The following is a 23,588-nucleotide window of genomic DNA, read 5'->3' on the forward strand; positions in this document are numbered from 1 at the left end:
AAAAATATATTTATTCAAAAAAGATGAGAGAGGAGAGAGAAATTTATAAAGCTTTAATATTTAAACAAATTTAATTTTTACATTTTAAATCAAATATTTTCATAAAATATATCATATTAAAGTTCTTATCGTGATCTTTAATTTGATATGCATATTAAATATTTTATAATTAATCGAATTTCACAATTTTGGAAAGAAATGTAACATCAAATAAGAATTTAAAGAAAATGAAAATAAAAGAAAAATATATAGTTTAAACATAAACTTTAAATTTTATTATAACTACAAAACTGCCACTCAATTTTAAAATTAATTTGAAATTGATTTCAAATTAAAACTCCCTTTTTAATATATAGATTTGATGAATTGCAAACTTTTGAATGTTATGGTGTGTACCGAGAATTTAAATGGTGGAATCATCAAATGATCTTTATGTGTCTTTTTTATAGGTAGATGTATTGAAATATATCATTATATTATATATAATATTATTTCACGTATTTTTTTCTTTACAATTTCGAATCGAATAGAATAGAAGGGAAAACGAATCAAATATTTGAAAATTTTAAATTTAGAGTAATTTCAGAAAACGAATCGAAGCGAATAATTTAAAAATCAATTCGAATCGAATATCGAATCGCATTTTGATATTTAAAAAGAATTAAAAATATATTTATTCAAAAAAGATGAGAGAGGAGAGAGAAATTTATAAAGCTTTAATATTTAAACAAATTTAATTTTTACATTTTAAATCAAATATTTTCATAAAATATATCATATTAAAGTTCTTATCGTGATCTTTAATTTGATATGCATATTAAATATTTTATAATTAATCGAATTTCACAATTTTGGAAAGAAATGTAACATCAAATAAGAATTTAAAGAAAATGAAAATAAAAGAAAAATATATAGTTTAAACATAAACTTTCAATTTTATTATAACTACAAAACTGCCACTCAATTTTAAAATTAATTTGAAATTGATTTCAAATTAAAACTCCCTTTTTAATATATAGATTTGATGAATTGCAAACTTTTGAATGTTATGGTGTGTACCGAGAATTTAAATGGTGGAATCATCAAATGATCTTTTTTTTATGTGTCTTTTTTATAGGTAGATGTATTGAAATATATCATTATATTATTTAGAATATTATTTCACGTATTTTTTTCTTTACAATTTCGAATCTAATAGAATAGAAGGGAAAACGAATCAAATATTTGAAAATTTTAAATTTAGAGTAATTTCAGAAAACGAATCGAAGCGAATAATTTAAAAATCAATTCGAATCGAATATCGAATCGCATTTTGAATTCGAAACCTAAATGAATACCGAATCGAATATACGAATTATTTCATAAATACAAATCGAATATTGAGATATTCGTCAGTATTCGATTCGATTACAACCCTCTTGCGTGTTGGGGTATTAATAAATCGAATTATTTCAAATCAATCTTAGGAGACAAAAAGGTTATAGTATTTTATGTCTTGAATGTTAAATATTTTTTATAAAATATTTTGAATTTTCATTTTTTTTTAATCTCAAAATTTTAACATTTTTCATCAAATATCCCGTTGTACAAAATTTGATATAACTGAAAAGATTATTCTTATAAAATTGATTGCAGTCAGATTGTAAATCCTACGCTATCAAATTAATAAACTTGTCAATAAATTTAATGGAATAAAACAAAATCTATATGACTTCATTGATATATACAGAAATTAGCTCGTAACGCAAATGTTGTTTATTAGGAGTATTATTTACTTAGATAGTAATTAATCAGAACTTTTCCTCTTCGTATATACTTAGTCCATGTTTGATTGGATAATTTTAAAGATTAGAAAGGGATCCAATTAATTGAATTTATTACTTGTTAATTGATTTGGGTAATGAATTAATTATTATCCTTACTTGAGGGCAATTCAATCACCGAATTTGTTACTCCTAAAAATGGAAGGGAAACAAAAGAAAAAGAATCACTTACTAGTTATTATTATCATTCCACCCATTTATTTGATTTCATTATCTTTTCATTCCTCTACTTGAACTAAACGCCTAAGTAATAGTTATTTTATATTTGTATTAATTTTAACACAAATTATTATTGTATTTTGTCGTTATCACTTCTCAAGTCAATCCTTATCCGACGAAACAAATTGAAATAGTAGTGGTGAGTTTTAGTTGACGGCGGAAGAAAATCCGCGAAGACTCGCTACTACGTACAAATAAGGCAACAAGTTTACTTTTTCAGCTCCTCTTTATAGGGCAGACTTGTTTGGCTGAGCTTATAAGTTCTTTAAAATAGTTTATAAGTTGTTTAGGAGCTTATAAGCTTCTTTAAAGTGTTTGACAAAATAAATTTCTAAAAAGTTTATAAGCTGTAAAAATAAGTTCTAAGAGTTTATAAGCACTCCTAAAAATAAGTTGCTATGCTCCAACTTATTTTCTCATAATTTTATAAGCTACATTCATTTTACAAAAAAAAGTTAATTATAATTTTTTATTTTCATCATACATCATTATAATTTAATATATCTTCGATTTTCTATAAACTCTTATGAAACTACATCTTATAAGCTATTCATATATCACTCTAATTTCATATATCTTCGATTTTCTATAAACTCTTATGAAACTACATCTTATAAGCTATTGAAACATCTTATAAGCTTAAAGAGTTTATAAGCTCTTTAAAATAAGCTTAGCCAAGCACCCTCTTAGTTCTCTTCACTTTCTAAATTTCCATTCTTTTATGAATTAATTGAATGGTTGAAAATATAAATATTATAACATTTTTTCGTTTTATACTAAATATCTATATTATTTCAAACTATTTAAGTAACTATTGACTAAATATTAGTAATAAAAGAAGAACGAAAAATCATTTCAGTCATTCGATCATTAAGATCTACGGTGGATGCATCATCTTGTTGGATGAATGCAGATCCTGGGTTCGAATCCTGAAGGGAGCAATTGTTTTTATTTTTTTGAGTGCATTAATTTTAACAACGATCGAATGTAGTAATTTTTACAGTGAATGCATTAGATTTGATGGTTCTCACGTTCTCACAAATAATGCAGTTCTCTTTAGAACCACACCTTATATATATATATATATATATATGCAATTCTATCATTAATTATGAATTTTGATCAATAATTTTCTACATTTTATAGGATGTATTTGATGTCAACTGTGAAATAAAACCATGTTTAAGACAAGCTTGCACCTAAATTTCTTTATCGTTTGATGAATTGCACTTGCTAGGTAATTTTGGTTGAATTTCAAAAAAAAAAGTTTAAATTGAAGAAAGTGAATACGGTGCTAGTGAATTTTAATTCAATATAGTAAGAAAACAAACTGATCAATCAATTAATATCTAGATTAAAGAAAACTATATATGTAAATTTATCACATGATAAAATTTTCGATGCCTGAAAATTAAGTAGAACTGTCACGATTTTCACATGACGTGATGTGGGAAAACATGATGTGTGATCTTTTTTATGCTAATTATAAGTTCGTTCAAAATGAAATTGTTATTTTGATGTTGATCTTTTTATAAAAAGAATTGATGCTACCTTTTTTAATTCTGAGCATACCATGGGTGTTGGGATTGTTCTTCGGAACCTGAGGGGGAGTTTATCAGCGGTAAGTCTCTCAAGTTTCCGGGCTGTTGCAGCGTGAAAGAGGGGAAAATCATTGGTATTAAAGAAGTTTTTTTATGGTTGAAAGATTTGGGTTTTGATCATGGTCAGCTGGAATCGGATTGCAAGGAGGCGTGTGCTGCAATTTGATCTAAGGAGAGGAATATTGCGGAGGTTGGTGTTATCGCTCAACGTTGACGTGATCTGTTGGCCTCGCTTCCGGGTTCCATATTAGGCACATCAAGGGAGAGTTTAATGCTATCGCTCATGATTTAGCGAAAGCGGCACGAGATATTTCTTCACTTCATATTTGGAATGAACCTCCAGCTTTTGTGATGGGTCATTTCCACATCCCATGTTCATGTGATTAATAATATATCTTCGCCTTCTTGAAAAAAAAAAAATCAAGTCCGCGACAATTCTATTCATCTTTCAAGTACCATTTTTAATTAATCTATTTTGTTAGAAGAATTTAATTTACTTTTGGAATTCAAACAAATTCTTTTAATTAAAAAACGGAGTAGCTTATTTTATTTTTCCTTGTGGTGATGTAAATTAAAAATAGTCCCACATTCAATGATGGGCCCCCAATACAATGTGGTAGAATAAATTCAATCATTGTGTTTATGCACCTGACAAAATAAGGAATGTGTATTGTTTTGACATTTTTAATTTGGAGGTAAGCCTTTTGCACATGAATTTCCACTATTTTTTTAAAATTAATTTCCACTATTTTATAAAAGGGTTTAAAATGTATGTCTTTAATATTGATCGGGATCTTCTATTTCCCACCGCATAATGTAATTTGAGTTCTTTTTTCTTGAGAGAATAATGTAATTTGAGTTAATACGTGAAATTATACATTTTTATATAAAAAATAAAAAAATATTTATAAAGATAGAAAATAAAATTAAATCAGTTTTAGTGAAAATTTATATAATTATTCTTGGATACTCATCAATTTAATTAGTTAATTCTCGTTTCTTTCGCGAGGGGGCTATTTTAGTAGCCGCTTGTGTGCTGTTAATTTTTCTTTTCCGTTTGTAATAAATCGGTATTATTTTTCTTTTATTGATGTTTTTCTTAGTGGATTTTCACCAGGAAGGTTTTGATGAGGTTTGACCCTTAGCTAGTGTCTCTATGCTTTTCTATGTGTTTATAGGTAGGGGTGAGCAAAATCGGACCAAAATCGACGGATCGGACCGAACCGATCGATTTTTTCGGTCCGAGTAGATTTTGATCCATGTATTGGTCCGGTCCGGTCTGGTCCGGTCCTATTTTTCTTGGACCGAAAATATTTTGGTTCGGTTCCGGTCCCGGGGAGGCCAAAACCGACGAAACCGGACCGAACCGAATATGTATATTTTAAATATATATTTAATATTTTTATTAATATTATTAATATTTTTATTAATTTCTAATATTTTTATTAATTTTTAATATTTTAAAAATGGTCTGTTTTGGACCGAACCGGACCGAGAACCGATGGCGATTTCGGTCCGGTTTCGGTTCGGTCCTAGGGTTTCAGTTGGTCCGGTTCGGTCCAAAAAATATTAAAATTCGGTCCTCGGTTTCGTCGGTTCGGTCCGATTTGGTTCGGTCCAGACCGACTGCTCACCCCTATTTATAGGTTTCCTTTCTTTTTTTCTCTCACTTTCAATAAAATCTTAATTCAGCAGGCTAAGAAGATGACACGTTAGATGAGCAATAACATGACATACACGCTTTCTTATGACATGGAACTGAAAGTAACACGCTATTGTCTTTCCGACATACGATCCATATCCATTGTTTGACCCGAATTAAGCTCCGGTCGGATAAGGTGCCAATTTTTTTTTTTTTTTTTTTTAATTTCAAAGGAAGGTGCGAATTTTTTTTTGAGTACGTATGAATATTATATGAATCTTGATGATTGAAATAGACAACGACATAAATACACATTTTGACACGACTCCGTATGTGGAGATATTTTTTTGACCCCTTCAAAAGGAAATGCAGGCGGGGAGAGCTCGGCAGAGGGTTCGAGCCCACTTGAGATATTCTATGTTTATTAGGATTTTTAATTAACTACAAATTCTTCTTTATTTTCCTTGAAAATTATGTTGAGTTGAAGTAGTTTTAGACAAATCAAAGTATTGTGAAATTGTATGGACTTGATAAGTAAGAGTTCAATTTAGATCGTTTAGGAGCTAATTAATAGCCACTGGAGTTATTAAGTTGAGTAGATAGTATAATAAGTCAGTGCATAAGGAATTCTTTATCAGTGTAAATCTGGATTTATACACATAATCATAATTGTATATAATTATAAAGTATGAAAAAATTCTCTTGCACCCGTGACACATTGAAGGTGCACATTGGTAAACTCCATTCTTTTGCAATCATTTTTTATAAAATTCATATTAAACTCTACTACAAGTTTATATTGATCTTAAGTTGAAATGCCTATAAGAGATGAACTACAACAAAATTTTCAACCAACAAAGCTAGATAACATATTTCAAGAATCTATATATTTATATATTTTAGTACATTCAAGTTCACAAAACTACATATACTACTTACATATATCTCATCTAAATATAACGTATATATGTGTGTGCAAAAATATATATATACAATTAATTCACATTTGATCCTCCTATATATATATATCAACCTCTACCTCATCTGGAAATTGAGAGTCTTGATGCAGTAAGCATACATGAAAGCAAAGAAAACTGCAAAACCAACCAAAACTGCAGCAACTGGCCCTTTGAAGTCAGGATCGTAGCCAAAATGATCTTGAATATAAGTGTTGATCATAGGTGATGTTGATCCATTGTTTCCGGCAACCGTTATAGTTTTTGTCACGTCTCCGTACTGTCCAATGATTAGACCGTATACGGTCCACGCCACGGGGCAGACCCAGTAGTACCACACCCACCATTTGGGAATTTTCTGATGACATAAAATCAAGAATTAGGACAAATGTACATATAACAAGCTTTTGGATACTTTTCTATCTCAACGTTGAGGGTTCGATTAGGCTTACCGGTCTTGGGATGAAGAAGCCTGAGAATAGGTTGAAGAGAGCGTAGAATGCAGCTGCGAAGATGGCTGCGACCTGGTGATTGGGCGTGATGGAGACGGTCATCATGCCATAGTAGGTGAAGTAGAGGAAGGAGAAGAGAGTGACGAAGTAGAACCACAAGAATTTGGCTACGGTCCATTCGAAGCTCACCATCGCGTATACGATTAAGGTGTAATACGTCGTCTGGATTAGCACATATGGTATTTCTACAATCACCTGCGTATTTGGAAAGTCCATGATTTAAGTATGTAAGTACTTCAAACAAACAAAGTCACATATTCTGATGAATTTAAATTTTGTTGGAAAAAATTACCAATTAAGTATAAATGCAAATTTATATTTCAAGTAGTTTTACCTGAGACAGGGCATAAGGTAAAGCAGAGTACATTCCTGCAGCTTTCTCTCTGTAAAAAACTGTCCTTTCAATGGCGACGACAGGCTGAACAGTTGAACAATTGTTGATTCCGACAAATAAGACTGAAGCATACATAGCTCCGATAATGGTCAACAGATCCGTGTCACTATCCCTGAAGGCAACAACAAGCGTCAGCACACAAAAAAATAATTATGTGCGAGAATGTGATATGACAAATGAAGCAGAAGAAAGAAAACCAACTTTTTTGTGCCGACTTTCCAGAAAACGGTGCCAACAAGAAGGGCGCAAACGAGGGTGAAGAAGTAGCGAACGAGGTTGTAATCAGGGCTTCTCCAATAAGTCCACCATTGTTTCCAGAGGCAGGATTTGAACTGCCCCCAGCTCGACTGTGAGAACTGTGTCTCGAAGTGTAAGTCCTTTGCGCCTGGAGCCGGCATGCTCAGCTCGTCCACCAGCGCCTTATTTCGTCTGCGAATTCGTGGGATTAAACCATCAGAATCATCATGTAGTTTGCAATTGGAGCTTTAGTTCCATGTGTATACTTACTGATATAGGTCTGTTGTTTTGTAATATTCTGCGAAATCCATTGATAATCGGGATTCGGTGGCTATCGAGCTCGCTTCCAGCATCCACGTTGCAGGATTGTACTTCTCTTTGATTCTCGAAACTCCGGGAACTGCCTGCAAATATATGTTGTCTCATTAGGCTAACATAATGCGACAGGTAAAAGTCGTAACGTGAAAAATAGAAGAATCAAAATCAAAACATTCATTTTTGTAACTACTTCTCATTTATGCTTTAATTACCTCGAAATACTCGATAATTTTCTGCGAGTGGCGGCCTAATGGTCCTGCATAGATCACCTGCCCTCCTCTCTTCATAAGCAGCAACTAATTCCAAGATCAAAGAAAAGGTTATCAAAAAATTAGTTGAATTCATGAGGATAAAAGGCAAAAAAAAAAATATTGTTACCTCATCAAAAGATTCAAAAATATCAATGCTAGGTTGGTGGATGGTACAAACGACAGTTCTCCCAGTGTCAACTGTGTTTCTCACAGTTCTCATAACAATGGCCGCTGCTCTTGCATCCAGACCTGAAGTCGGCTCATCCATGAATATAATCGAAGGATTCGCAACCAGCTCCACCGCAATCGTCAGCCGCTTTCTTTGCTCCGTGGACAACCCCGTGATCCCGGGAATCCCTACGATGGCGTCCTTGAGATTCTCTAGCTCAACCAGATCCATCACTTGTTCAACGAATGCCTGACACAAAAAATTGATTTAAAACCATGGAAAAAAGAAAATTCATGTTTGTCGGCCAGTAACGGGGGGGCTCACCATCTTCTGCTCCTTGGCGACGTCTTTAGGGAGGCGGAGAAAGGCCGAGTAGATGAGTGATTCGCGGATAGTAACTTGAGGCGAATGGATGTCGGTTTGCTCACAGTATCCAGAGATTCTTGCAAATGTTTCCTGATTTTTTGGGAATCCAGAAATCATGATGTCGCCTTCTATGTAACCGCCCGTTTTTCGACCAGCTAGAACATCCATCAGTGTTGTTTTGCCTGCTCCACTCACTCCCATTAAGGCCGTCAGCACTCCTGGCCTGAAAGCCCCAGTTACACCGCGTAGCAGCTGCAATTTATCCTCGGTCACTCCCTGCTCCCTCATTTCCTACAAGATTAGAGCAAATTTTAATCATCCCGAGTTTATAAAAAAAAGAAAACATCGTATAACGGTAATTATGGCTTGAATTTTGGGTCCTTACCGGTGGCATATCAACATAGTAGTTTACATTGTCGAAGGACATGGCTAAAGGGGTGAATGGGAGCACCATTCCCCTCTTTGGTGCGACACCTCTTGCCCCACCAAGGTTTGAGTCATTGTTTCTATTTACAGATGAATGGCTACTCATTCGTTGCATCGTCATTTCCACTGAAAAAATGAGAGACGCATACAATTCTACATCATAATTCTATTTTATATGATTATTATATTAATATGATAAATTGATAATTATAAAGAAAATGATATACATGTAAGTTAAAATAAACTACTAAATATCTCATAATTCCATTGTTGGATGATCTTACATGTGTTGTTTCCATCTCTGGACGACAAGGCTCGAGGAAAAGAGTCATTTTTGGATTTGGTTGGCCTAAGTCTTGGTGCATCATCTCCAATCAACTCTGTTTCCATCTCCCTTGCTTGCTCCTTTGATATTATAGCCTGTGGCTTCCCAAGAGCTGTTGCATTGGACATAACGTAAGAGAATGAGTCGCCACTCCAGAAATACATATAGAAAAAATGTTGATCCCACAACTTACGGTTGAGATACATGAGTGAGAGTGTGAAGAGAATGTTGAAGAGCAATGTGAATCCAACAAGAGCTCCAACTCCAATCCAGTACCAATTTTTTTCTGGAAAGATGTTGAAGTTGTTCAACACTGCTATGCCTAATGGCGTGATGCCATCTGAGGCCTGCATTAACACACACACATTAAGTTTGTTTACTATTTCAAAAATAATGAAATAGTGTGTACCAAATCCTCGTGCAACCTACCGCTTGATTCATCCATCTGGGAGCAAACATTTCGTTTACAGCAATGGCGTTGTATCCATAGGTGAGGGGCGAAACCCAGTATCCCCATCCCCACCAATCTGGAATCTTGTCTGAGAAATTAAGAAAATTTGAGCTTTTATTCATATTTATTTGCATAATACAGATGACGGACTCGATAGAGGTGTTGTTTCCAACCTTTCGGGAGGATGAAGCCGCCTAGGAGGAATACGAGAAGGAGCGTGAGGGCGCCTCCCGTGTTAGCCATGATCATGGTTCTACACAGTCCTGCGGTGAGCCTGAATATCCCCGCAGCCATTTGCTGGATCACGAAGATGAGCAAGAACTGCTTGAAGAATCTGAAAAGAAATGAAATGCTCGTTTATTTAGCCTACAATGCAAGATTAGGCAATTTTTGGTTATTAGTGAACTCACATGTCCGCTTGTGGGGCGAATCCAATAGTGTAATACGTTGTAACCATCCAAACAATAGCCTCAAAGAAGGATATAGGGATTCTGAGAAGAAATGTAGGCAGAGTGAAAGCCCAAGGAGGGTGGAAGAGAAGGTCTCTTTGTTTGTAAAAGACAGGAAGCCTCTGTATGGTGAGAGAGAGTTCTGCGAAGCCGTTGAAGGTGTTGCAGATCATGCTAAACAAGAGGGCACCAATATAGACTGAGGCGTCGTCCTCGTCCCTAGTGTGCATGTTAGTCCTCAAGAACAGAGTGGAGGTGATGATGGCCACGATGAAGATCTGCACGGTCTTGAAGACGTAGACGAAGGAGTTGCGTTTGATGAGGAGCCACTCCTTGTCAAAGTTGGCCTTGAGTAGCTCCAATATGGGGACCGAGTATTTCTTGAATACTAGGGCCGCACTGTGGCTCCTGGCTCTGTCGTAGGGAACGGAGAGCTCGTTTTCGAGGCGTAGGCCCGCGTGGAAGCGCTTGAACCTTGTCGCAAACTCGCTCACTGGAATATACTTGTATGGTCTGTGTCTGTCTGCCCAATATTGCTCTTGGTCTTTTCTTGATGTCACCTGTTGAAAAAGTTGATGTTAATCAAAAAAGGAAAATTAAGGAGACAATGTAGGATTGTAACTAATAAGGTACCTCTTGTAAGAAATCAGCAGTTCCTTTCCTCTCAGGGCATTTGAAGCCACAACTCTCAAAGAACTCAACTACATGCTCTCTTGGGCCTTGGTAGACGATCTGGCCTTCAGAGAGAAGGACGACGTCGTCGAAGAGATCAAACGTCTCGGGGGCCGGTTGGAGGAGGGACATGAAGATGGTTGCCTCAGTTAGATGCACAATTTGCTGCAAACATTTCACAATTTGAAATGTTGTGGAGCTGTCTAGGCCTGTGGATATCTCATCCATGAAGAGTGTCTTTGTTGGCCCAACAATCATCTCCCCTGCATTTTTGCAATGCTTATAGTTAGGCCCAATATTAAGCCCATTACTAGAAACTCGTAATAAAATACAATATGAAATAAAGAGTTTGAGTTGACGGAGTCTTTTCTAGGGTGGTGTTAGGTAAGACTTTGACCTATTTTAGTTTTCACTTTTCACATTTTCAATTGAGAAAAAGGAATATTATGAGTTGTGTTAATCTGTCACCTTCTAATTGCAGATAGGATTTGGTAATCCTACTAGTGGATTTTGTCTACTGCTGCATTTATCTCTCCGACCTTTTGTTATAAATATGATACTTTATAGTCTTTATTGCCTAAAAAAACAATTACACAAAAATAAATCTTTAAATGGTAAACAATCATATCATAAATTAGTCTCCAAATTTTTGGTTTTTGTCATTTTCTGACTGCATCTCTTTCAGCTCTTGCGTTAGATTTAGACCTTGTAAAAGGCCCACTTAATAAGTGTACAAATTACTCTTCCTCCACTAATTAATTTTTACTCAAAATGTCAATTCTCAACACAATAAAAAAAAAAAAAAACAATTATTAGAAAGATGTCATGCTAACGTAGCGATAGCGTTGACGATGTCTCCTCATCACGAATAAAACAATTTAAAAAAACAAAACAAAAATTGCATTAAACCTGTTGTGACACGCTTCTTTTGGCCTCCAGATATTCCTCTTATCATCTCATCTCCAACAATTGTGTCTCTGCACACATCTAGTCCTAGTATCTGCATTTATTTGAAATATCAAGAACTAATAACCCGAGGTTAAAAAAAAATGAAAAAAAGAACTAATAACCCGGATATAGTATAATTTATTGTTTTAACTATACAAAATAAAGTATGATTAAAAATGGGTAAATTTGGTATAAAATCATAATAAATTTTCAATTTTTGCTTTTTTCCACAATCTTTCATTTTTGTTTCAAAATTCATAATAAATCTTTTTTTTTTGGAATTTCCCACGATGATAGATTACGATCAAAAATTTAAATGACGTGGCAATACAATGTAATTATATGAAAATTATGTGACATGACAATCTAATTGCCTACTGCGTTTTAACAGTGCTTGATCCTGTTAGAGCTGCGCTTGGGACGGCTGTTAAAATGTGGGGGCATTTTGCTTCAATTTTGAAACGTTGAGGTAGTAAACAACGTCAACTATGACGTTAGGGTGTTAAAGACGATATGGGTGTCAACGTTGAGGGAAAAAGTGGTACTTAACCCTTAAATATGCCACATCATTCAAATTCAGAGCCACACCATTCAAAAAATTCGCCGGAAAGTCACACTATGGGAAATTCCAAAAAAGGGATTTATTATGTATTTTGAAACAAGAATGAAAGTTTATGGGAAAAACCAAAATTTGGAAATTTATTATGATTTTAAACCAAATTTACCCATTAAAAATCAGCCCACTATTAATTTTTAAAAAATTATAAATCCTTACCCTTAAAGTGTAGTCTGTAATAAGGCTGCTCTCTACTCCCTCCATAGCAGTTGCCTGTTAAAAGATTGAAAATGATTTAATAACTCATAATTAATTAGTTAAACTAACATTTAGACCCAACTGCTTAATTAAGCTTATTTTAATTACCTTCATAAACAAGTCAACCTCTGCCTCTGGAAAAATACCTGCTTCTCTTTCCCTTCTTGCAAGCTCGGTCAAAAGTTCTGTTTAATTATTTTAAAATTAATTATAAATAAATAAAATCAATATGAAATTACTAGTATTTAATTTTTGAAGTCAATATGAAATTAGTATTAACAAGTGCAGATAGCTAAAAAATATACCGTATCGCGATCCGACCCCTTGGCATCTGGCCGAGAAATCTAAGGTTTCTTTGACAGTCATTTCTCCTACATGAACATCATTTTGGCTAATGTATGCTGATGTTTTCTGTGGTACAAATTCATTTAGCATATGCCCATTGTATGTGATTTCTCCCCTTGTCTGTTTTTCGCATAAAAAATTCGAATTAAGTAGCGTTTCAAGATTTAACTAATTCATCATATACCCCTTGGAGTGGTACAGAACACTACTCAATAATTATATCATTATTATAATAAAATACGGACGCGTGAAAAATATTTTGGATAATATGAATAGAAAAGTCAAACCTTCAAAGTTGGGTCCAATTTTCCTGCGAGAGCCAACAAAAGAGTTGTTTTCCCTGAAGAAGGTGGTCCGAGTAAAAGGGTCATCCTGTCACAATTTATGCGAATCACAATTAAACACTAACTTGCTAGTTTTAATTTTTGCCACTACTTATGAAATACGAATGTAACATTAGTTATTTTGTCTTTTTTAAAAAAATACCTAGAAGGTTTTATAATGCCGGAAACGTCTTTGAGTATAGTGAGTTTAGTTTTCTGGGCGAGCCTAATTCCTAAGCAACCCAAGGCCATCTCGCCGATGTTACGGGCCGTGTTGATCAGCGTCGGAAGCGCCCTATCTCCGACGAAGCAGTCCGCTTCCACGCTCAAGTGTTCAAATCTCACTTCAACAGTAGGTAACGAAATTCCGACTCTGTCAAATTAATCACAAGATTAATTATTTATATATTAAGCATTGAACTATTGTGATGTGAAGGTTTTTTGTATTATATGTATATGCATCTTGTCACTTCAACTTGCATTTTTATTAAATTAATTATATGAAAACATGTAGGGGCAGGGAGCTCATCGTTAATATCTAGATTCCTTGCGAAGGAAACTTCCAAACCGTGGCATTAATTCGAATTTGTCATTTTATAATTTTGTAAGTAGTTCAGATTAAATTCATGATAGTACAAAAGTAAAACCATCACAATGCACACGTTGTTTACGTTAAATAGAAACAGAAAGTTACATCAAAATCGGTAAATGCATTAACAAAATTAACATATAACGTCATAAATACAAATTTTAATTTGAACTTATAATTTTAACAAAATACATAATTGGTTAGCCTTCGTTTTCAGTTTGCAACAACAACACCCACCAACAATAATCTCGGCTACAAGATCTGACTATTAATCAAAAACGACGCGTAACAACTTAAGATAATTAAATAAAAAAACAAAATAATCAACATTTTCAAGATTTCATCACTAAGATAACAAATTGCAATAACCAAATAACAAGTCAAACTCATGCATATATATGTATATATCTCCGTATGATAAAATTCAAATCTAGACACAGTCAATGAAATTTGATAATTAGTTGCTTGAATTAATAAATTAAAACACTTGTCAACTGGACTGGTGTGCATGAAAGATAAAACTTACTTCTCAATGCGATCTCTGAACTTGGTCAAGAACTTCTCATTATCTTCCTCAGCAACTTTGAAGAATCTGTCGATGAATTCTTGCTTCTCATTCATGTCCATTTTTCTCACATCAATCTCTTTGTGGACAACCTTAACTTTCCCTTGATTCGAAGTTTCCATGAACGATTTAAGCACTGTTTTCCTCAGCCTATCGTAGGTGGGGAGCTTCTCCAGCGCCGCCCATCTCAGCGCCTCCTCATCCTCGTCCGCCCTAACGCTCTGCCTCGACGCCGCCGAGCCGGAGAACACCTCCTCCACAATCCAGTTGCTCCGGCTGGAACTGCGGCTCTGTTGCCGCCGCGAACGCCTCATCCGATCGTCCATTTCTTGCGGATTGTTTCAAGAAATGGATCGACAATTTTGTATGAAAATGAAGAGAATTTTGGATAGAATGTGGGTTCGGTGGGGGAGTTGAAAGGGTTAGAAATAGGAGTGTTTTTGGTTTGATAGATTTAGTTTGATTGTTTCCAAACCATTTTTTGCTAGTTTTTTAAAATGTTACTCTCTTTGTGAAAAAGTCTTGGAGAGTTTTGAGAAGTGATGATTTTGCAAGAGTCCAAGGCGAGTTTTGTGGCCTTTTATAATGGGGTGGGTGGTTGGTGGGTAGGGCTCACGCATCATATTTTACATTTTAATCTCCTATTTTATGTAAGATGAGTTTTATGTCACACTGTTTGACATATCAAAATTCATTAGATAACGGGTTAAGATTGAAATCTAAGCACTATGAAAACACTAATAAAAATAAAAATATAATATCACTGATATGAGTTTGGATATTAATATTGAATAATAATATTTTTTGTTGATTGCAGACCATCATTTACCTTTGTGGGTAACACATTCGAATCGTGGAGTTGACTGTTACGATTAAATGACGTTTACTTTGCATGATTGATAAAATAGATGATTGAATATTTTTATCCTCAAAAGTAGAATTGTTTTAATCCACCATTTTAATGAGATAATAAGAATCAAGCAAAACTAGTTTAAATGATAAAAATAATAAAAGACCTAGAAATATTTCAAAATTTCAATCTAACAAAGTAAATAAGAGTAGCTTTACTATTTTTATCTATCAAGACTAATTTTTCAAAGTTTACGGGAATAAAAATAGTCCCTAGCAATCGCCATGGTGCAGTGGAAGCGCTTGAGGTCCCAAAAAATTTAAAGGAATAAAAATAGTCCTCAAACGATTTGATACAATTTTGTTATGTTTAATGATTATAATTGTTTGAATTTCTTTCGACCAATTTTGATGGATTATATATATATGACAAATTTTCATGAATATTTTTAGTAATTAATTATTATTTTTATATAAAATTATGAAATATAATATTTATTGGGGTGTATTTCAATTTTAAATAAGATACTTATTCGAAGGCGGAAGGATTATATAAGTATGTTATAACAAATATGAGAATATAAAACTTGTAATGAGTTTTTTTTTTTTTTTTTTGATAAGTGAGAAATATTTTATTGATCACAAGATACATGAAATATGGAAATGACCCGCCACAAACGATGAATGTTCATTCCAAACATGATGTGAATTATCTTTCGCAACTTTTGTTAAACCATGAACAATAGCATTTCGTTCCCTTTTAATGTGACATAGTCTATTCCCGAAATCACCGAGAGTTTGTGACGGCAGAAATTAGCAATGACTCCCATCTTCATAATATTACCGTCGCTCGAAACAATCTCTTGCAATCCGTTTCAACAAACCCATGCAAATATATCCCAGCTCTTTAATTAATCAATTCACCAGATCCTTTACAAGTTTTATTTCATTTTTCTGTCATGGTAAGTGGTAACATATTTTTTATATTTAATTATTAATTATATATAAAAAATAAAGGGTATTTAAGTTTTTTTTTCGATCCACAAAATTTGGCGGCCGAGTAAATAGTAGGGTCAGTTCAAGACAATAATTTTGCATGGATATATTGAAGAATTCAATCATTCACCAACTTCTTAAGCGTTGTTGAACTTTCTTGATCTCCTTCTTGGTTTATTTTTTAGAAGAATGACTTAAAAAAAAAAAGATTACTTTTACAAATAGAATTATCATATTTTAAGTATAAAATTATTTTATGTAAACCTAATATTATATATACTTTCTGCCTAAAAAGAATTAAAATAGGATTTATATTGTATAAACATAAACCCCACACTTATTATGTAAACCTAATAGGATTTATATATATAAATAAATAAACGTATATATGTATATATGTGTATAGTTGCATAATTTGACTTGAATACATATACATGTATTATGTTATAGCTAGCCTTTTAAGATTATATATTAAAATATTATATCTTATAGTATGAAATAGATAAGTACTTCATACATGCACTATACGTGTTTAATTTTTAAACATCCTACTAATGGAACCTAGCCTATAACTATAAGAGGAAAGCCTATAGAATGACTAAGCTAAGCTACGGCAAAGTTCATTGGTATAAATAGGCTTCAATTCCTACATTCTAATACAAATTAAGATCTGAAAAATCCAATTATATATATAATATATATTTGGTATTGCTCAAGATAAATTTCAAGCTCAAGTATTAGGTGTTAAGATTTATTGAAATACATGTTGTGGTTAATTATTGTTCATTTTAATATTATGTGGTTATCATATGTGAATTAAATCGCTAGAGGCCCGCTCAATGGGTCCAGGACTTCACCGTCCTTGATATGTCACAATGCGATTTCATGTTACAGTTAAGGTTGCAACCTATTCGTCAAGGGCCTGCTCAATAGGTTCAGGACATTAAAGTCCTTGGTATGCCATCGTGCGAATTTCAGTTACAATTACAATGCAGTATGTATGTGTTACCATTTTATTAACGTGGACAATAATTGCATGTTCCCACACTGAGTATATTTTATATGTTCATCCCATATTTAACATTTTCATGTAATTGATGTGGGAGGCACGTGTAAGGTCGAATGGTGCAACAAATTATTTTAGGAAAATGATATTTTATTTGTAATGTATTTTATAATAAAAATATTTATTTCATGATTTTGACATCAAATATTTATTTATATTCATGATTTTTTTTGTCTAAATATTCATTTAAATTTTAAGTAGATTTGAGTGTGACATTTATTGCTAAATTCAATGTTAATTTAATTTTAAAATATTCTTTAAAATAAAGATAAAATAAAAACTAAAATTAGAGAACTTAAAAGTAGAAATGATAAATCTAGCCCTTATCATGTAATCTATATATTAATTTATGAAATATTAACCTAATTAAAAAATGCTAAATCTACCCCTTATTGTGGTGAGATGCTAATTAAAATGTATACTCTTCCATCTAATTATATTCTTCCTAAAAAAATGACTAATCCATAAAACATGTGGTGAGATGTGTTGTAATAATGAATGTGAGTACGAAAGATGAAACACAGAGAATGATAACCCAGTTCGGTTAAACAACCTACATCTGGGGGGCCTCGCCCAGGGAAAATTATCCACTATATGAAATTAAGATGTACAAAGAACTTATACAATAAGAGACCCTCTTACTTAGCCTCTACATCTTCCCAAAACTCCATCAACGGTGAAAAACTGAAAGCTAGACAACGACTAACTTCCTAGGCGCACCTAATCCCTTGGGAAACAAGAACTAAAAATAAAGAAGAGTATATAACTCTTTTACAATTTACGCTCAAGTGTATAACTCACAAACACTCTTCTGCTAGGACAAATAAAAGTATTGTATCAATGAAAGTACTACAGATTGTGCAAATCTGGGGGGACACCTAGTAGGAACAGAATTCTCGACTACATTGCGAGAGATATTAAGCACAAAATTCCCCAGCCATGTTGAACGAAATATGGCCTCTTTCTATAGACTTCAACCCTCCAATCTTCTCTTGTAGCCCAAGTTAATCCTTTCCTAGTCATAGAAGAAAACATGAGTTCTAACTTGATGAGGACTCTGCTTGGATGATCTTGATCTATCTCTAATTATGATCCAACAACAATTCGTGTATACTGCAGATATAATGTGGAATATATCCAAAAGAGACGTGTAAGATACCAACTGGAATATGCTCATAAAAATTCGCACAAGGCTGCTCTGGACTGTATTACCCGAAGTACCAGTTCAGAATGAACATCCGAAGGTATTTCAAGAACTGACTACACAATGACAATATATATTTGAGTATAACCAATACTCAACAGTTCCCATCAAAATCAAGGCGTGGTTGATTTTAAAAAATAATACTCCATCTGTTTCAATATTCATGGTTTTTATTCCTTCTTATTTCCGAGTCTTCATGTCTCTCTCTCTCTCTGATGCGCCCTCCTTGGGTGAAACCCTAATTTGCCATAGATGTCTTCATCCCGGTGCTCTCTTCCTCTCTTCGTCCTAAATCACTGTGATGAAACCATCCTTCGGTTGGAAGGAGTAACTGAGAGACAAATTTGTCCTAGATAGTGAAGATTATTCTCTTGCCTTATTTGTTAAACCTATAAACTGACCTTGTTGTTTTTGCTTTGCCTCAACCCCAAGACGAGAAACGGTCCGTCGAGAAACGTTGAACTTGAGTTCGACAGCCTTCATTTTGTCCTTTGGTGGCTTGTCATTCTTGCTGTCAACAAGCAAGAACTGAAGAATGGGAGCTCTTTTTCACTTGTCAAATCTTTTCTTCTCATTATCTATTTTTTGGGTATAATGGTAGAATGAATTTAGAAGGTAGAATGACTCTTTTTATAGCCACTAGTAGCTTGAAATTGTAGAGGGAAACTGAAATTGTTGAAATTCGAAAATTTGGTGAAATGAAAAAATTTGGGCTGTTCTTGTTTTCAATCTACCACCTTGTTTATTCAGTTTTTCTTTTTGTTTTTCAGTTTGAAATTCAGTTTTTCTTTTTGTTTATTCAATAAAGTAATTTATTAAGAAAAATTGTTAAAGAATAAAATACTTTAAATAAAGGGTAAATATCATGAAAACCCCTGAACTATACTCACTTTATCAAAAATACCCTGAAACTTTTGAAATGTTCTCTAAACCCTCAAACTATCAGGTTTTTATCAAATATATCCTGCATCTATTTTTCGATTACCAGAAACGTGATGTGGCTCGCCAGATGCCACAATGTAATTTATATTCTATTTTTTAAAAAAATGACACGGAAAAAGCGACTTCGTTTCGTACCATATTCTATCGTGTTTATCCCTAATTATAGGTGATTAGCGTGAATTTCAAACACGATAGGAGTGAATTTTAAATTTCAGAGTGGATTTTTTTTAAATGATATGGTGCGAAACGACGTCGTTTTTGCCATTGCATTTAAAAAAAATAGAATTTAAATTATATTGTGGCATCCGGCGAGCCACATCACATTTTTGGTGACCGAAAAATAGATGCTGGATATATTTGATAAAAACTTGATAGTTTAAGGGTTTAGAGAACATTTTGAAAGTTTCAGGGTATTTTTGATAAAGCGAGTATACTTTAAGGGTTTTTATGATATTTACCCTTAAATAAATGTCTTAATCTAGTGAGCCCTTTTATTTTTATAATTACTTTTATTCTCTTAAATATTCGTGTTAAAAAAATTTGAGCCTATTAATACTGAAACGGAAGGTGTACCGTGTACGATATTCTCTTAAGGTGTATGCTCACAGAAGGTATAAATAGTGTAAATAATTTGTGAGGATTTGGAAATTATTATTTAAATTATCTTTTAAATTGCTCCATGTAAATTAGTTGGTGGCCATATTTTTTTGAATTATTGTTGGCAACTTGAACTTCTATCTACATTTATATTATGTTATATTAAGATATTTCTATCTATAGTTGTAATTAGATTTTGTATGTATATAAAATTCTGCAAATTTTGATAATATGATCGCACGGGTTACAAAACTCTAAATTTTAGTTATGAAATTGATTTTATATAATATTTTCTGCAAAGGGTTACAAAACTCTAAATTTTGGTTATGAAATTAATTTTGTATAACATTTTCTACAAAAGCTAAGATATTTAAAATCACATAAATATAGAATATATAAATACAATATCTAAATATTACTTTTTTTTACAATTAAATATAATTAAACTTTGTATAATATTAATATTATACTCTTTCCGTCCACGAAAGAACTTCCTAGGAGGGAGTGATACAAATTTTAAGAAAAAAGTTGTTGAATGTATTAAGAGTGAAGAAAAGGTTGTTGAGTGTATTGAAAGTGGAGAAAATGTGTTGTAATTAGTATTGTGAATGATAAAAAAGTGAAAAGTAGGTGGCGGGGTATAGTCCAAAACTAGGTAGGAAGTTCTTTTGTGGACGTCCAAAAAAGGAAAAGTGGGTAATCCTTTCGTGGACGGAGGGAGTATATAATATATTTATTTACTATAATTGTCATTACACTTATATAAAATTGAAAATTTTAGTGTTTTCAGATGTAGGTTTGTTATTCCATTATTGATGTGGATTATTATTATTTTTAAATAATTTCATTTGCTTATATTTAATTATGTTAAATATTTATATTTATTTAACATGTCATTTTTGTTTATTACGTATATTTATATTTAACATATTTAATTTCGATGTTCGCCGTGCTTCGCACGCACGAGTAGACGTACTAGTTAATACTGAAACGGTAGGTGTACGATATTAGAAATGGCGTACCATTCAAAGATGATTGGCAGGAAAATAATTAATTGAAAGTATCAAGTGGCAGAAATATCAAATATGAGTTGTCTGATCGACCCTGGTCAACACATTACGCTTATTAAAATTGGGCAGCTGCATGTGCTCAAAGTAGCTTTCCGAATTTCATATAACCGTGATATATGATGTTGGTATCATAAATTACAATGCGAATTCACCAACAGATTGATAGAGTGAAATGTGATATGATTTTTTTTTTTTTTTTTTTTGAAAATGAAATGTAATATGATTGTTGTTAGTTTTCGGTCCCACTTCGACTACTAAATGGCCAAACGTTTAACTTGGATGTTGTTTCTAAATGCTACCTTTTATGTTGGCTATTCAAAGGTGCTCTTTGGATGAATCCCACACTGAGAGAAAATAATACTCCTTTCGTCCCATAAAGCATGACACAGTTCTTTTCGGCACAGGAATTAAGAAATTAGTATTTTGTGTGTTAAGTGTGGTAGGTGAAAAAGTGAAAATGTAAATAAAGGATAAATTTTTTGCCATTTTTAGAAATGTGTCATGCTTCGTGGGACAAACCAAAAAGAAAACTGTATCATGCTTCGTGGGGCGGAGGGAGTACTAGTATGTTCAACATTAAATAAAAAGGAGACGACGAGGAAAAAAATTATTCGGAAAATTTAAATAATCATATCTTATTTATTTTAAACTTATTTTTGATTATTTTTACATGAAATTAAAGATCATGTCATAATTTTTAATTCAATATAAATGATAACACTCATTTTTTTAATTTTTTATGTTATTGGTGTTTTTAAGATGTCAATTTTGTAGGGAACGAATTGGGTGTTTGATAGTTGTTTTGTTCTCAAATTATTTTATCTTGTGAAATGTGATACTTACTCGTATTTTGATGGATTTTGCAGAATTATTAAGGTTCAATTTAATAAAATAATATGAACGAAAGTTGATGTTAATCTCGATACGAGTTCGTGGTTGCAAACAGAACAAAAATCAAAATTTAAACAAAAAAAAATGATCAAAATAAAAATACTACACGAAACTTCAAGTGCTCTGTGGGCTGCAGTCACTGCCGCGGTCTCGGCAAGCGGACGAGACCACTACCATTTTCCATATATTAACTCACTTTTTTATGTCATTAAATTTTTATCATTATTAAATAATTTATTATGTACCTAAATGTTGCATAAAATCGTCGAATTTTCACGCAGGTAGATAAATTTGGAAGTAGTTTCCCATTGCTGGATTTTCACTCCAAGCCACATCAAAATCAAATTTCTAAATCCTATTTATTTTTTTTGAAAAATTACATAAGTAAATAATGAAATTTAAAAACCGCGCGATAGAAGACTCGAACCCAAAACTTCAGATCTTTGACATTAGCATCCTACCCCTAAGCCAACACACATGCGTTTCTAAATCTTATTTAGCTTTTTGACTAGACAGTTTATTCATAAATATATTTGTATAATTTTCAAGAATTTACGTATTCATGGGTAAAGAGAATAGTTTAAGATAAAAATAAAAATGATAATTGATGTATAAATACATGAACTTACTCACTTTTAGGTATTTATTATGAACTTTAAATCCTAATTATAAATACATGAATTTTACTCACTTTTGGTATTTAACATAAACTTTAAAACATAGTTATAAATACACGAACTTTAAATTATTCAATTTTTAACTCGTTTTTCATTTTTCCCAAATTAAAGGTGACTTGGAATGCCTGAATCTTAACGTGGACAATTTCTCGCTATAAAAATTAATCTTCACGATTCAATTTTTGGCCCGTTTTTTATATTCTGAGTTTTTGAAATTGGTTTTCTGAATGACGAAATTGGCTTTGTGAAATCCCCAAATCTTAAAGACAAAATTGGCTTTCTAAATATGTGAAATTTGTAGACAAATTTTTATCGCTTACTTTCATATTATAGTTTTGGATTATTTTCCTCCAATAAAAATTGACGTCATCGTATGTCAGCACCGAATTATCCACGTCAAGATTCAGGCATTTCAAGTCAGCTTTAATTTGAGAAAAATAAAAAATAAATCTTAAATTAAATAAGTTTAAATTTCATGTAATTGAGATATATTTATATTTATTCTTTCATATTTCATGAATGGGAGACCGAACAAGCTTTTATTTTTAGTATCTGGTGAAACATAAGAGGGTGGGTATCTAACTAATCGGTGAATTGTGAATAAATCGTGAGTTATACCTAGTTTTGATTGATCAGAGAAGTAATCGGAATGCTAGAACGAGAGAAAAGCTGCTGTTGTATTGAGAGTAAAAGATAGCGTTAGTTACAAAGGAGCACGTATGCTGCTATTTATAGATTACATATAGAGGGTAAAATAGTAAAATCAACATTGAAGCATGCGTCTTGCGTGATCATGGGTATAATAGTAAAATCGCCTTCACACGGGAGATTTCCCCGCGCTTCTGGGGATTCCTCTGGTGAAGACCATGTCTCTGGCAAGGGCGACTTCTCTGGTGTAAGT

At 32.7% G+C, this 23,588-nt stretch overlaps 1 protein-coding gene across 1 annotated transcript; it reads right to left on the reverse strand.

Moving 5' to 3' along the window:
• Window positions 1-6,155: 6,155 nt before the first annotated feature.
• On the reverse strand, window positions 6,156-14,962 carry LOC131013178 (ABC transporter G family member 35-like). Its single transcript, XM_057941229.1, has 22 exons — window positions 14,357-14,962; window positions 13,405-13,614; window positions 13,206-13,290; window positions 12,879-13,038; window positions 12,682-12,758; window positions 12,535-12,588; window positions 11,721-11,811; window positions 10,773-11,074; window positions 10,101-10,699; window positions 9,864-10,024; window positions 9,669-9,778; window positions 9,433-9,586; window positions 9,199-9,351; window positions 8,874-9,040; window positions 8,447-8,779; window positions 8,081-8,371; window positions 7,915-7,998; window positions 7,655-7,788; window positions 7,349-7,576; window positions 7,088-7,259; window positions 6,694-6,948; window positions 6,156-6,599 (listed from the first exon to the last, which is right to left on the reverse strand). Exons 1-22 carry the CDS (start codon window positions 14,719-14,721, stop codon window positions 6,321-6,323), a joined length of 4,464 nt encoding a protein of 1,487 aa, XP_057797212.1. The 5' UTR covers window positions 14,722-14,962; the 3' UTR covers window positions 6,156-6,320.
• Between the last annotated feature and the right edge of the window lie 8,626 nt (window positions 14,963-23,588).

This window comes from Salvia miltiorrhiza, chromosome 2, assembly GCF_028751815.1.
Source record: "Salvia miltiorrhiza cultivar Shanhuang (shh) chromosome 2, IMPLAD_Smil_shh, whole genome shotgun sequence".
NCBI classification, from domain to species: Eukaryota; Viridiplantae; Streptophyta; class Magnoliopsida; order Lamiales; family Lamiaceae; genus Salvia; species Salvia miltiorrhiza.